Below are 13,654 nucleotides of genomic sequence, written 5' to 3' on the forward strand. Positions count from 1 at the left end.
TTAATGTAAACGATTCAGATCGTCTTCAAAGTTCTGGTATATAGGAAGTAGGCGTGGTTGTGAAGTGATTTGGCCTATTTTCACAACATATAAGTGGGCGATGCCACGCCCATTTTTCATTTTGTAAAAAAATCTGAGTGCAGTTTCCAGGAGGATGGAGTCATATGTAGAAGTTCACGTAAGTGAGGAAAGTTTCTGACTGTCATTCACTTGGGAGTGGCCAGGAACGATTCTTTTACATGTGGCTCAAGCAGCTCACGACTTCCGGTCTTAGACCAAGTATCCTCTGGGTAGCCAACAGACATCCGTTTGGAGGCGAGCTAAAGTGAGAAGGCGAAACCCGCCTATGCGGTTGTGCGTAGGGTTTGGGACCCACCACATAAAAACACCCCCCAATGAAAAAGAAAAAACAGCCTCGGATGAGAGACCCCAATTTTGATGACGACCACTGTAAACGTTTAAAGGACTACGAAATAAGGGCATGCACCTGGAATGTCCGGACCCTTAATTGGGAAGGTGCCTCTGCCCAGCTGGTTGATGTTCTCGTAAGAGTAAAGGCTGACATCACCGCAATCCAAGAAATGCGATGGACGGGACAAGGACGGAAGAAGGTGGGTCCTTATGACATCTACTACAGCGGCCATATAAAGGAGCGCAAATTCGGTGTGCGGTTCGTGGTGGGAGAGAGACTCCGTCGTCGAGTCCTGGCATTCACTCCGGTGGATGAACGTCTAGCCACAATCCGCATCAAAGCGAGGTTCTTCAACATATCGCTGATTTGCGCCCACGCCCCGACGGAAGAGAAGGACGAAGTGATCAAAGATACCTTCTATGAGCGCCTAGAACGTACCTATGAGCGCTGCCCCCGCCACGATGTCAAAATCGTGCTTGGCGATTTCAACGCTAGGGTGGGTAAAGAAGGTGTCTTTGGCACAACAGTCGGAAAATTCAGCCTCCATGACGAAACATCACCAAACGGTCTGAGGCTGATCGACTTCGCCGGGGCCCGAAATATGGTCGTCTGTAGTACTAGATTCCAGCATAAGAAAATCCATCAAGCTACTTGGCTGTCCCCGGATCGAATCACTCGCAACCAGATCGATCATGTTGTGATAGATGGACGACATGTCTCCAGTGTTTTTGATGTGCGTACGCTTCGTGGTCCCAACATCGACTCGGACCACTATCTTGTAGCAGCTAAGATACGCACCCGCCTCTGTGTAGAAAAGCGTACACGTCAACAAACACAAGGAAGGTTCGACATCGAGAAGCTGCAATCACAACCGACAGCCGAACGATTTTCTACTCGACTTGCACTCCTGCTCTCTGAGAGCACTCATCAGCATCTCGGTATAAGGGAGCTGTGGGACGGCATATCAAACTCCTTACGTACAGCTGCAACCGAAACCATTGGTTTTCGGAAAAGTCAAAAAAACAGCTGGTATGATGAGGATTGTCGTCTCGCAGTGGAGAGAAAACAGACTGCCTACCTCGCAATGTTGCGATCGACCGCAACACGAGCGGAATGGGAAAGATACCGAGAGCTGAAGAGGGAAGCGAGACGCATTTGCAGACAAAAAAAGAAAGAGGCCGAAATGCGTGAGTATGAAGAGCTTGACAAGCTGGCCGACAGGGGTAATGCTCGAAAATTTTACGAAAAGATCCGGCGACTAACTGAAGGTTTCAAGACCGGAGCGCACTCCTGTAGGACCCCCAGAGGTGATCTAGTTATTGATGACCAGAGTATACTGAGTTTGTGGAGGGAACACTTCTCCAGCCTGCTGAATGGCAGTGAAAGTACAACACCAGGAGATGGGGAACCCGATTCCCCAATCGACGACGATGGAGCAGATGTTCCATTGCCCGACCGTGAAGAAATTCGAATAGCAATTACCCGCTTGAAGAACAATAAGGCGGCGGGTGCCGATGGATTACCGGCCAAACTATTCAAATACGGCGGCGAAGAGCTGATAAGGTGCTTGCATCAGCTTCTTTGCAGAATATGGTCGGAAGAAAGCATACCTGACGATTGGAATCTCAGTGTACTCTGCCCAATACACAAAAAGGGAGACCCCACAATTTGCGCCAATTACCGTGGGATAAGCCTCCTCAACATCGCGTATAAGGTTCTGTCGAGCGTATTGTGTGAAAGACTAAAGCCCACAGTCAACAAACTGATTGGACCTTATCAGTGTGGCTTTAGACCTGGAAAATCAACAACGGACCAGATATTCACCATGCGCCAAATTTTGGAGAAGACCCGTGAAAATAGGATCGACACACACCATCTCTTTGTCGACTTTAAAGCTGCTTTCGACAGCACGAAAAGGAGCTGCCTTTATGCCACGATGTCTGAATTTGGTATCCCCGCAAAACTAATACGGCTGTGTAAGCTGACGTTGAGCAACACCAAAAGCTCCGTCAGGATCGGGAAGGACCTCTCCGAGCCGTTCGATACCAGACGAGGTTTCAGACAAGGTGACTCACTCTCGTGTGATTTCTTTAACCTGATGCTGGAGAAAATAATACGAGCTGCAGAGCTAAACAGAGAAGGTACAATCTTCTATAAGAGTGTACAGCTACTGGCGTACGCCGATGATATCGATATCATTGGAAATAACACCCGCGCCGTTAGTTCTGCTTTCTCCAGACTGGATAAGGAAGCGAAACGTAAGGGTCTGGTGGTTAACGAGGACAAGACGAAATATCTCCTGTCGTCAAACAAACAGTCAGCGCATTCGCGTCTTGGCTCCCACGTCACTGTTGACAGTCATAACTTTGAAGTTGTAGATAATTTCGTCTACCTGGGAACCAGCATTAACAGCAATAACAATGTCAGCCTGGAAATCCAACGCAGAATCACTCTTGCCAACAGGTGCTACTATGGACTAAGTAGGCAATTGAAAAGTAAAGTCCTCTCTCGACGAACAAAAACCAAACTCTACAAGTCTCTCATCATTCCCGTCCTACTTTACGGTGCAGAAGCGTGGACGATGTCAACATCCGATGAGACGGCACTAGGAGTTTTCGAGAGAAAGGTTTTGCGGAAGATTTATGGTCCCTTAAGAATTGGCAACGGCGAATACCGCAGACGATGGAACGATGAGCTGTATGTGTTATTCGACGACATAGACATAGTCCAGCGAATAAAAAAACAGCGGCTACGCTGGCTAGGACATGTTGTTCGAATGGATGAAGGTGCTGCAGCTCTGAAAGTATTCGGTGCAGTAGCCGCTGGTGGAAGCAGAGGAAGAGGGAGACCTCCACTCCGATGGAAGGACCAGGTGGAGAGGGACCTGGCTTCGCTTGGAATAACCAATTGGCGCCAAACTGCCAGAAGAAGAGATGCGTGGCGCGATGTTTTGGACTCGGCTATAACCGCGTAAGCGGTGTCTACGCCAGTCAAGAAGAAGAGTTTCCATCTGCCATTTCTTATGTGAAATTTAGTGTTTCTGACGTTTTTCGTTAGTGAGTTAACCCACTTTTAGTAATTTTCAACTTAACCTTTGTATGGGAGGTGGGCGTGGTTATTATTCGATTTCTTTCCAAATTTTACTTTTATATCTTCATTTATGGCTTAGTTATGGCACTTTATGTGTTTTCGGTTTTCGCCATTTTGTGGCCGTGGCAGTGGTCCGATTTTGCTCATTTTCGAAAGCAACTTTCCTATGGTGCCAAGAAATAAGTGTGCCAAGTTTCATCAAGATATCTTAATTTTTACTCAAGTTACAGCTTGCACAGACGGACGGACGGACAGACAGACATTCGGATTTGAACTCCACTCTTCACCCTGATCACTTTGGTATATAAAACCCTATATCTAACTCTTTTAGTTTTGGGTGTTACATACAACCGTTATGTGAACAAAACTATAATACTCTCTTTAGCAACATTTGTTGCTAAAGTATAAAAAAGAAACAAATGAAGAACTTACACTGCCATTAGTTAGTATAACCAATAAGATTTCTACCATAAATGGGTGCCACCACGCCCCACTTTGAACTGATCCTAATATATAATCCGTTGTTGCTTCTTTTTTTGTTGTTTTTAAGGGGTTAGGGGTAGTCAGAGTCACGAAAAAATTAGAATTTTCAGTTTGTTTTTGCTTTTAAATCACATTATTTTACAAAATTAAAAATATGGCGTATTGTACAATGTGTTGACTTGAAGTCACGAAGATTTGAAAAAAAATGTATAATTTGCAAAGTCATAGCTGTTTGACCCAGTTCAAAATCAATCGGATAAGAAAAAAATAGTTTTATAAATAGATAATCCTGGGGCTGATCGAGAAATTTTTTTTCTAGCTTTTGGGGAAAGATTCAACTTGGTCTTAAAAAAATTGAATTTTTGAGAAAAACGCATAAAGTTTTACACTAGCATTTTAGAGTGTAACTCGAAAAGTAATTGTCGGATCTACTTAAATTTTTTAAGATAATACACTTAACGAAAATGCAAAAAAAAAACAAAAAAAAAATATTTTTTTGAGAATCCTGACTTCCACTAACACCTTAAGATAGACATATACATATTTATCTTGCTAAGGTGTACTTACATATATCCACTCCAAAGTAAAATATATGAAACAAGTAAGGAACGAGGAAGGACTAAGTTCGATGTTAACCGGAAATATTTTCTGGTATTGGTAAAACTGTATTGTAAAAGTTGTATGGGGACTAGACCAAAGATTAGATCAATTTCATCACATGCTCAAGAACCTGTTTCCACCAACTTTTATTAAGATACCACACAATTCGATCCATATTCGGCATAAAAGCCAGTAAATAACGGAAATCATTTTATATATAGTATAACGGGGTAGAATAATTCGTAAACCAATATCCAGGATTATCCGTTCATATATCTACGGTATAAAGCTCACTGGAAATTTATTTATATGGTATATATGTATGCATGCATAATATATTGCGCGCCAACAGTGCGCCACCTATCGTATAATAGTCGTATTGATTAAGCAAATAATACCACATGGTTACAAATTGTTTTGAAATGTTCAAAGGTTAGAAAAATCAATTTTTTTTTAGAAAAAAATATTGTTGAAATGAAGTTAATTTATTAAAAAAAATTTAAAAATTTCCATATAATAAAATATTTTTTTTTAATGAATTTTTTTATATACATAGTTGAAATGCAATCAGTCCCGCCACACTGGCGATTGCCGAGAACGTATAATATTCGTTTATATTTTACGTTCTTTGGCAATTGTCAAACAAAAATTACACTGGAATACTTTTTACACACAACTAGAGCTTATTGTTTTGTGAAATTCTAATTGGATGGGCCTCCAGCTCCTCGCTAAATTTATTAAGAAAAATAGTGTTGAACATAAAAGTCTGTAAAAATGCCGAAAACGAAGAAATTAATTTCACAGCGAAAAGCTGCAATTCGCATAAAGGTTCTCATATCATCATAAAAATTAACGGATTTTAAAGAAAAAACGATAGAACTTTCATAGCAGAGGTGAAAAAATGCACTTCCTTTCCGCCATTGATGGCGTCTCGATTTCGAATTCTATTCCTATCCTATTTCTAATTTCTGTCATTATTGATTCTATTTCAACATATTCATCCATATGCATATATACTAATATATAAGTAGCATAGTTTACTCCATATAATACTTTTTCGGAGAATTTTCAATTACACACTGTATGAATCATAGACATGAAAGCAATCATGAGCCTCTTCACAAAAAAATGAAGGTGCCAATATGCAGATAATGTTTTTGTTTATATTTCACATTCTCTCCTATAAAAAGAGAATATTATATGAAAGAGAAAGGTAAAATACCCCTAATCGAGTTGCCATGCACAATTTTTCCATGTGAACACGATAAAAATTACCCAATGAAAAACCCCTATTCATTATGACCACATCACACTTTGAAAGTTCTATCGAGATTTTTAAAAGAAAGAATGATAGATTTATGGTGATAATTCTTTCTCATCCGTGGATATGATGATATTATAAATATGAAATTTAGACAAATTTTGTTTGAACATATCTCTTTACATTTGTTCTCCCATTTATTTTATAGGCTGTGAAGAAATTCAGATTAAACAAAGCTAAAGAACGTGAACAACGCAAAATTAATCTTGAGAGATTGCCAATTGAAAATGACAACCTCAAAGAACAGATCGCAAATTTAGAAAAAGACTGCTGTATTATGCAAATTGAATGCGATTTGTATGATGCAACAATATCCTCTGATGAAGAATCTTCATAAACTGCAGAGCAATGCACGTCTGTTATTTATTATGCAGGATTTTTAAACTGACCATGGTTGGAATTGAAAATACTTTTGTAATAAAAAACTATATATATTATATATATATATATTTGTATGTATGTATATGTATATGAGAACTAAGATGAAATGCATTTTTATTTTTAATCCATATTTATTTCGTTTATTTTGCTCATACTACCCATAAAGCTACACTTTCGCATAAACGTATCAAACATATATTTTTTCTTCTCTAATTTTTATTTAAAACGACATAATTAAGATTAAAACAATATAATGCTACAACTTCTGGAACTAATCGATTAATAAAATAATATTTTTAAATTTAATAAGATTTGTTAAATGTTCGTCATAATTGATGAAACAGTTTCAAAAAAACAATAATTTATATATTTAGCATATTTATTTTCTAGGGCATTATTCTCTCTCGTAATCATTAACATTTCTTTAAAAATACTGCTGGCAACCCTGTAATGTTATTTGACGTTTTCTTCATTTTTATTTTTTTGTTTTCACATGAAAACGTCAGGAATTTCACAATTGTGTATTTTCGTCGCAGTATTTATACGCGTGTAATCAAAATAATTATTTATATTTTAATCCATATTCATACGGTCTCCATTCGATTTCAAATTGAAAATAGTATAACCAAAGATAAAATGCCAGCAAGAAAGAAGACTAGTGGTGGTGGTGGAAACACATCAGACGCGTCCAAGTATGGTGATGATGCATACCGAGAAAAGAGACAAAGAAACAATGATGTGATTATTAAATATAATTAGCCATTCCAATATACAATATACATCTGCAAAATAATTTGTAAATTACAGGCAGTGAAGAAAACGCGCCAAAAGTCTAAAGAGACTGCAACAGAACGTAAGCGCAATGTAGAACGACTCAAAAACGATAATATCAAATTGGAAGCTTCTATTAAACAAGTAAAGGAAAATGTAGAAACACTTAAAAGTTTATTATTGGGCAATGTAAAGAAAGAGGAACATGAAGCATTTCTACAAAAAATACTTGCTGAACCTACAGACGACGAGGATGACAGTAAGGATGGCACATGAAATCAAAATTATCATAAAACAACAAGGCTTGATTAATAATTTTTAAAAGTATGTTAATAAGAATATATTAGAGTGCTAATTAAAGCCGCTTTGGGTATGTTAACAATTGGTTATAAATTTGCCTAACACTTTCCTTGGTATATACAAAATATGTAAAATGTTCGTGTACCACTATTGTACACCATAAGGTATTTGTTAATAAAAATAATAGTATTAAGCACCATATGTAAACAATGTATGTATTAAATATATAAAACTTACCATCAAAAATGTCGAGTTTTCCTAAATGTAATGAAAATACTTCGTCCATCTTATTTCATATGTTGATATTTGATCAGTGAGACAGCGTAGTATAATCTCCAGCAGTTTATAGCGCCAAGTGTTATCGGTTCGAGCTGACTATTATAGATATCGCACTGATAACGAACGAATAACTAAGACACACATGTTCAACGTAATGAGTGCATAATAATACTGAATTAATAGAAGCTATCCAATATTTTGGCAGCATTAGCGCTATGAATATACATTTAACACACTTTCATATCACTTCCTTGCCTTCTGATCATATGTTCATATCAATGACTCCAGCCGTCTCACTGTGCTCAATTGATTTGTTACAATTATTGCTTTGCGGTTAGATTCTTCTTCTATAAACTTGAACGTTTCATCGGATAAACGGCGAATGACGTCTAAACATATATATTTCTGCTATGGCGAAATTTCTTTTTAATTTCAAGCTATTGGAATACACGTTAATTTATTAATACAATTAATATTTTTATGAAGTACACCTGTAATTTTCATTTTGGAGTTGGAAATGTAAGTTATTGAATTATAAATAAAATTTTGCGTAGATGTTTATTTTAAAATGATACCAATTTGTTGAGTAGTTTTCAGCTTTGTGTATCTGTACATATACATTTACATGGTGATAATTATTTATAGCACATTTGTTGCTTTTATCAACATGTTTGTATATGCCGTCTTCGTGAGTTTAATCAAATGCTTCCGCTAATTTTATGAGTTTGAATTGCTCGAATCCACTGACTGCTAATTGTGCTAATATAATAATTTTGTTGTTTTTTTTTAGCTCATAACATTTTTGGATGAGTGGTAGATGTGTAAACGCGTAACTTTACGATAAATGAAAACTATAAACTGACTTTATAATCCTATCAAAATGAATGCACTTTTTTATGTGTTGTTGCAATTTAGCAAATGTGTTGTTTTTATAACACCGTCATTTATTGGTACATGACGAAATTAATTATTAAAAGTATTCAATCGTATTTAGGTTAACGTTTTCAATATCCGGTCGATACGTTGTACCAGGGAAATAATTTTATCAATAGTATAACAAATTATGCATTTAGCTGGTACAAAGTCACACACAAACATTTATTGGTGCATATTGCAACATTTGGCTGCCGACACACTTGACATTGATTTTCACTATAAAGAACCTTGAATATTCGAGTAATTTTTATATACTACCATTTACACGATTTTTTCTTTAATTTAATTCCTTCAGAAGCTAGAAATGAACTGTATTTGTCCCCACAAAACACTAAAAAGAATGGAAAACGAAAATCGACAAGAACGCACTCATTGGATCACTAACCGTTTGTCTATGCCAAAACATATGTACGTGTGTATGTGGCTAGTACACATTACATACAATGCTTTGTACAACTGTGCATGCAACCGCATATGTATGTAAATATGCTTCACAATTTCACAATTAATAAATGCACAAACAGTAGCGCGGGCAACGTCAATAGCCACAACAACAAAAATGTTTTTTTGTACTCGTTGACAACGGCGTTGAAAACAATAGGACATGCTACAGTAATCCCGACCCATTCCCCTTCCCACCTACACTTTTTTTGTATTCTTTATTAGTAGTTTGCAAAGTTTCCGTTCTATAGATTTGACTTGCTTATATGTATATGTGCATATGTGTGTACATTTGTTTATACAAAGAGTGCATTTTATAAATAAAAATTACAGGTTCATTGACAACAATAGTCGAATACTTACATTTATTTTTCATTTTATATATCTATTTTTTTATTATTCATTCCACTATGTTTGATTTTTATTATAAAGTAATATCTCTGGATGTTAGCAGTATGCCTGTGAAAATCAATTTCCGGGTGCCACTGTTTGCATAACTTACCTTATAATAATTGCATTGACATACATAAATATATACTAGTTGCATTTTTTCTGCATAAAAACAGATGGAAAGATAATGCCCGATTGCAAATTTTTTTTCAAAATTAGATTTTATTTTATTTATTTTAAATGCTGTAAAAAACCTATTATTTCCAGAAAAAGAGGACGATTCATCAAATAATAATAATTCATTTTAACAGATATTTAGAAAAATTTATCGTATTTTGATAAGAAACGCTCATCGCTGAATTTTAATCGAGAGTTTCATTGCCATAAGTAATATAATATTGCTATGATTATTTGTAATTTCCAAAGCTTTCTCAAAAATGTAATGTCAAATTTAGCAATATTTCATAAGTTCATTTCATAAAAACAAATTACCAAAATCAAATTTAGCCAGTAGTCTTCGATTAATGATTAGTGTGCCATGTCATTTTAACCGATAAACCGCACTTATTTAAAACGATATGAATCATGATTATTGAGTACGAGACATAACAACAGATGATAGCGAGTAGTAGTATTTCAAGTACTTGTACTCTGTATCTATACTTGATTCAAAGTTGAATATAAACATTGAATTATTAGAAAATTGTGTTACTAATTAAACTGTAAGTATATTCAGTTGTTTTTTGAGTTTAGTCTAAGTATAATAAGTATAATATACACTTGTATTTACAGAGTTAACTCGATACGCATTTCAATGGAAAGTCATGAGAGTATTTTACAAAAAGTCAAGGATGGTGTTTATGAGCTGACAAGGAAAGAAAATTCGAAAAGCAGAATATGGAATACTTACGCACAGATCAGAAAAGATGATGGCACCATTTTAGATGGTTATGTATGCTGTTGTAGATGTTCGCGTTTATATAAATTGAATGGCAATCAGACGTCGAACTTGAATCGTCATAAGTGCGCTAAATTGGCGGCGCAAGAAGAGGCCGTTAGTAATAATGACGATGTAAAAAATGAAAATGATCTCGATGAGGATGTTAAAGAATGTGAGGAGTTTTTTTCCAATTTTAGACGCAGCGAACTACAAATCGGCGAGGTATATACTTATACTCATATGTAAATTTTTGATCATTTAAATTAGTTAATATTTTTATTAAAGGCCTCTTCACATGAACTATCACTTTGTAACAGCGATACAAATGCAGACATCACAGTAAATCAAAATCAGGCAACACCTAAAAGGTCATTGATACACGCCAAGCAGTTGGATAATCTATGTGACATGATAAAAGTTGATCTGCAAGATGTCTCCGATGAAATTTTCTTTGAAGCTAAATGGAAAATATTGGATGTGTTACGTGAAGTACACAGAAAAAAGTTAACGAATAACTTCAAATAAATGAAGACAGCTGTGATGTTACATTAAAGATCGAAAAGATCAATGTACATCTTAAAGAAAATAACAATAATCATAATAATTTAGTATTTACAATATTACTAGAATAAGTTTATATTTTACGTCATAAAATTTACGTTCGCAGATATCTATAAATCCCAGAGAAATTTTCATTTAGATTATGTATATGCTTTTTAATACATAATACTTTGTAAAACTTATATATTACATGTGTATGTTTAAAAACCAAAATGACTATAGCGAGCGATTTTTAACACAACAATTAAATGTACTGAACTTGTAATAACTTTAACTTATCTATTAAATAGTTTTTCTACTCAATGCTTCACTTTTAAACTATAAAGATAATCGTGTACTGATTTTTAAATCATTTAACTCTTAATCACTCTAGATAAATCTTATCAAAATGTGTATAAACGTATACATGTATAGGAATTATATAGAATATACGCTTCTCCATCACACTAGTATTTAGGTCAGCAAGTAATCTACTTGCAAAAAAGTTTTGTTGATTCTGAAAATGGTTTATAGTAAGGTTGATATATATTGTTACAGTACTGATTGAAATAGATATCAAAGTTAACTGGAGAAGTGTGCAACAGACAAAATGGTAATGAGCTCTTTGTTTTTAAATTCGTGGTTGGTGAAAAATTGGAAAATTACATTGACTGCGGTGCTAGTAATAGCATTGGCCAATTTTATCCACTATGTAGGTAAATGGTACAGATATAGAAAAACAGTTAAACATAGTGGAGATAGAGAAACATTGTTGGATGGCGAAGAATATGTGGGTGGTTAGTATATTGACATAATAAAATAAAAAATCATTCTATAAACATTAATTTTAAAATAAAGAAGCTGATTTTAATAGCAATGAGATTAAAAAGAATAAGCAGCCAACTGATGACACTACTAACATCAGATATGTTCCTGCATTAAAAGTAGATAATCATGTGCCTTTTCTTGGTGCAACAGTGACGCTTCCCGGTGGTGCTAAACAGTTCTATGAATTAGTAAATAATCGTCGAAGTGTACGCTCTTATAGTTCCACCAGAGTTCCGCCACTTGAAGTAATCGAACAATGTGTGCGCGCTGCTGGTACAGCTCCGAGTGGAGCACACACCGAACCATGGATATTTTGTGTGGTCAGTGATCAAAATATGAAGCAACAAATTCGTGCGATAATCGAAACAGAGGAGGAAATGAATTATGCACAACGTATGCACCGTCAATGGACGGCTGATTTGACTCCATTGCGTACAAATCACATCAAACCTTATCTTACGGATGCACCATACTTAATTTTGATTTTTAAGCAAGTTTATGGTTATTTGCCAAATGGCGATCGTAAACAACATTACTACAATGAGATATCGGTAGCAATTGCCACAGGGATTTTACTAAGTGCATTTCAGTCGGCTGGTTTAAATACATTGGTTACTACACCCTTGAATTGTGGACTTGCATTACGTATGTTACTCGATCGGCCGGAAAATGAAAAACTGCTATTGCTATTACCGGTTGGCTATGCTGCTGATGACTGTGTTGTACCTGATCTGAAGAGGAAAAATCTGGAAGAAATAATGCATCTATATTAACATTTGTATAACTCTGTTAATGTTGATAAAGTAATAGAATAAAAAATAATTAAAGGTTGCGTTTATTAAAATGATTATATCTAATACAAAATTATTTATTTTATTTTTACTATTATTGGTGATAGAAGAATGTTTTTGTTGATTGAGCTGCTAATTTTGTAAACTTATTTATTTGTCTTATATATAAAATGAAGTTTATAATTTTAGGAAAACTTTTTTCATATACATACGTACGTTTTAATAAAAAAAAAAACAAAATATCATTTGTAATGTAAATTTAAAAATTTTATCTCACTTTTAAAATGCTTCCTCTTGAAAAAAAAAAATTTTTTTGTTATTTTTATCATATATATTAATACATTTTTAAAACAAAAAGTTATATTTTTTAGTGTCTACTGTAGTTTTCCTTTGTCAAAATCAGCTGACCTACTATTTAACCGGAAGCACAATATAGAAAGAAATGACAAATGTCAACAAAACGGAATACGTGATGACATTGCATCGGCTGACATTCGAAGTTTGTGTGCAACGAAGAAGTGTGTAAGGTGAAAAGGCATTTTAAAAATAACTACGCAGTGTGTCGGAGTGGATGTCACGTCGTCTAGTTCGTGCATCTTCGTAGTGTGAATTTTAAAGAAAATCGTGAAAAATTCTAAGCAAATATATTAATTTAATATCGTTTAACGAAAACGTTCAAATGCGAATGCGTAAACAAGGTTTGCCAAAATTGTTGCTGAGCAAAGGTCGTATCTCGAGTTCGGTGAAATCGTGTTTGGTGCATAGATAATGCAAGTGAGTGTAAGAAAATAAAAGGAGGCTTGGGTAAAATTCAAGCTGTAAAATTCTTTGAAAGGATTTTGATTGAATACAAAAAAATACTTAAAGTTAAAGCAGTAAAAGTCCTTGGGCTAATACAGTCTGAAATTGAAGTGCAGTTTTGAAGTGAAAAATATATAAAGTGAAATTTTCATTTTTTAATTATTTTTTGCTATTTTAATTCTCCTTTGCGCTGTCATCATCATTTTGACAACTCTTCCATGCTTTTGAAAGTATTGCATGTGTGTTGGAATGGCGTGGTGTTGATTTCTTTGTATGTGGTAAGGTGGTGAATTCGTTTACAAACGGCTGCCATCTGACGAAGCGACAAAGCGAAAAATAGGCGCGTGTAG

At 35.1% G+C, this 13,654-nt stretch overlaps 4 protein-coding genes and 1 long non-coding RNA gene across 12 annotated transcripts in view; 4 read left to right on the forward strand and 1 right to left on the reverse strand.

Annotated features, from left to right (window-relative positions):
- Nucleotides 1-6,394: 6,394 nt before the first annotated feature.
- On the reverse strand, nucleotides 6,395-10,336 carry LOC105212501 (uncharacterized). 6 transcript variants are annotated; one of them, XR_008470996.1, is made up of 4 exons: nucleotides 10,195-10,336; nucleotides 9,378-10,124; nucleotides 7,596-8,074; nucleotides 6,395-6,942 (listed from the first exon to the last, which is right to left on the reverse strand). It is a non-coding gene; the product is annotated as an uncharacterized LOC105212501 (long non-coding RNA). The 6 variants fall into 6 exon arrangements; XR_851730.3 differs by lacking the exons at nucleotides 9,378-10,124; nucleotides 10,195-10,336 and adding an exon at nucleotides 8,832-8,967; XR_008470998.1 differs by lacking the exons at nucleotides 9,378-10,124; nucleotides 10,195-10,336 and adding an exon at nucleotides 8,832-8,953 and having other exon boundaries at nucleotides 7,596-8,128.
- LOC105212500 (CCAAT/enhancer-binding protein gamma) lies at nucleotides 6,738-7,783 on the forward strand. Its single transcript, XM_011184507.3, has 2 exons — nucleotides 6,738-7,025; nucleotides 7,095-7,783. The coding sequence occupies exons 1-2, from the start codon at nucleotides 6,738-6,740 to the stop codon at nucleotides 7,332-7,334; spliced, it is 528 nt and encodes a 175-aa protein (XP_011182809.2). The 3' UTR covers nucleotides 7,335-7,783.
- LOC105212499 (transposable element Hobo transposase) lies at nucleotides 10,219-11,087 on the forward strand. Its single transcript, XM_029040331.2, has 2 exons — nucleotides 10,219-10,566; nucleotides 10,630-11,087. Exons 1-2 carry the CDS (start codon nucleotides 10,219-10,221, stop codon nucleotides 10,867-10,869), a joined length of 588 nt encoding a protein of 195 aa, XP_028896164.1. The 3' UTR covers nucleotides 10,870-11,087.
- Nucleotides 11,088-11,203: 116 nt separating this feature from the next.
- LOC114803509 (iodotyrosine deiodinase) lies at nucleotides 11,204-12,539 on the forward strand. Its single transcript, XM_029040330.2, has 2 exons — nucleotides 11,204-11,681; nucleotides 11,746-12,539. The coding sequence occupies exons 1-2, from the start codon at nucleotides 11,495-11,497 to the stop codon at nucleotides 12,483-12,485; spliced, it is 927 nt and encodes a 308-aa protein (XP_028896163.1). The 5' UTR covers nucleotides 11,204-11,494; the 3' UTR covers nucleotides 12,486-12,539.
- Nucleotides 12,540-12,962: 423 nt separating this feature from the next.
- Nucleotides 12,963-13,654, forward strand: part of LOC105212502 (chromosomal serine/threonine-protein kinase JIL-1) — a 35,282-nt gene continuing 34,590 nt past the window's right edge. For 2 of the 3 annotated variants that reach the window (XM_029040327.2, XM_054229530.1), the window contains exon 1: nucleotides 12,963-13,277. The gene's annotated coding sequence lies outside the window, so the exon portion shown is untranslated. Of the gene's footprint in view, nucleotides 13,284-13,654 lie in introns of all 3 variants that reach the window. The other variant, XM_029040328.2, reaches the window with a different exon arrangement.

This window comes from Zeugodacus cucurbitae, chromosome 4, assembly GCF_028554725.1.
Source record: "Zeugodacus cucurbitae isolate PBARC_wt_2022May chromosome 4, idZeuCucr1.2, whole genome shotgun sequence".
Lineage (NCBI taxonomy): Eukaryota > Metazoa > Arthropoda > Insecta > Diptera > Tephritidae > Zeugodacus > Zeugodacus cucurbitae.

Bases quoted from the DNA above. Each gene is read 5' to 3' on its own strand.
- LOC105212500 (XM_011184507.3), top strand. From the start codon at position 6,738: ATGTTATTTGACGTTTTCTTCATTTTTATTTTTTTGTTTTCACATGAA. The intron at 7,026-7,094 runs GTGATTATTAAA...TGTAAATTACAG, and splicing joins AGAGACAAAGAAACAATGAT to GCAGTGAAGAAAACGCGCCA.
- LOC105212499 (XM_029040331.2), top strand. From the start codon at position 10,219: ATGGAAAGTCATGAGAGTATTTTACAAAAAGTCAAGGATGGTGTTTAT. The intron at 10,567-10,629 runs GTATATACTTAT...TTTTTATTAAAG, and splicing joins GCGAACTACAAATCGGCGAG to GCCTCTTCACATGAACTATC.
- LOC114803509 (XM_029040330.2), top strand. From the start codon at position 11,495: ATGGTAATGAGCTCTTTGTTTTTAAATTCGTGGTTGGTGAAAAATTGG. The intron at 11,682-11,745 runs GTTAGTATATTG...AAAATAAAGAAG, and splicing joins TGGCGAAGAATATGTGGGTG to CTGATTTTAATAGCAATGAG.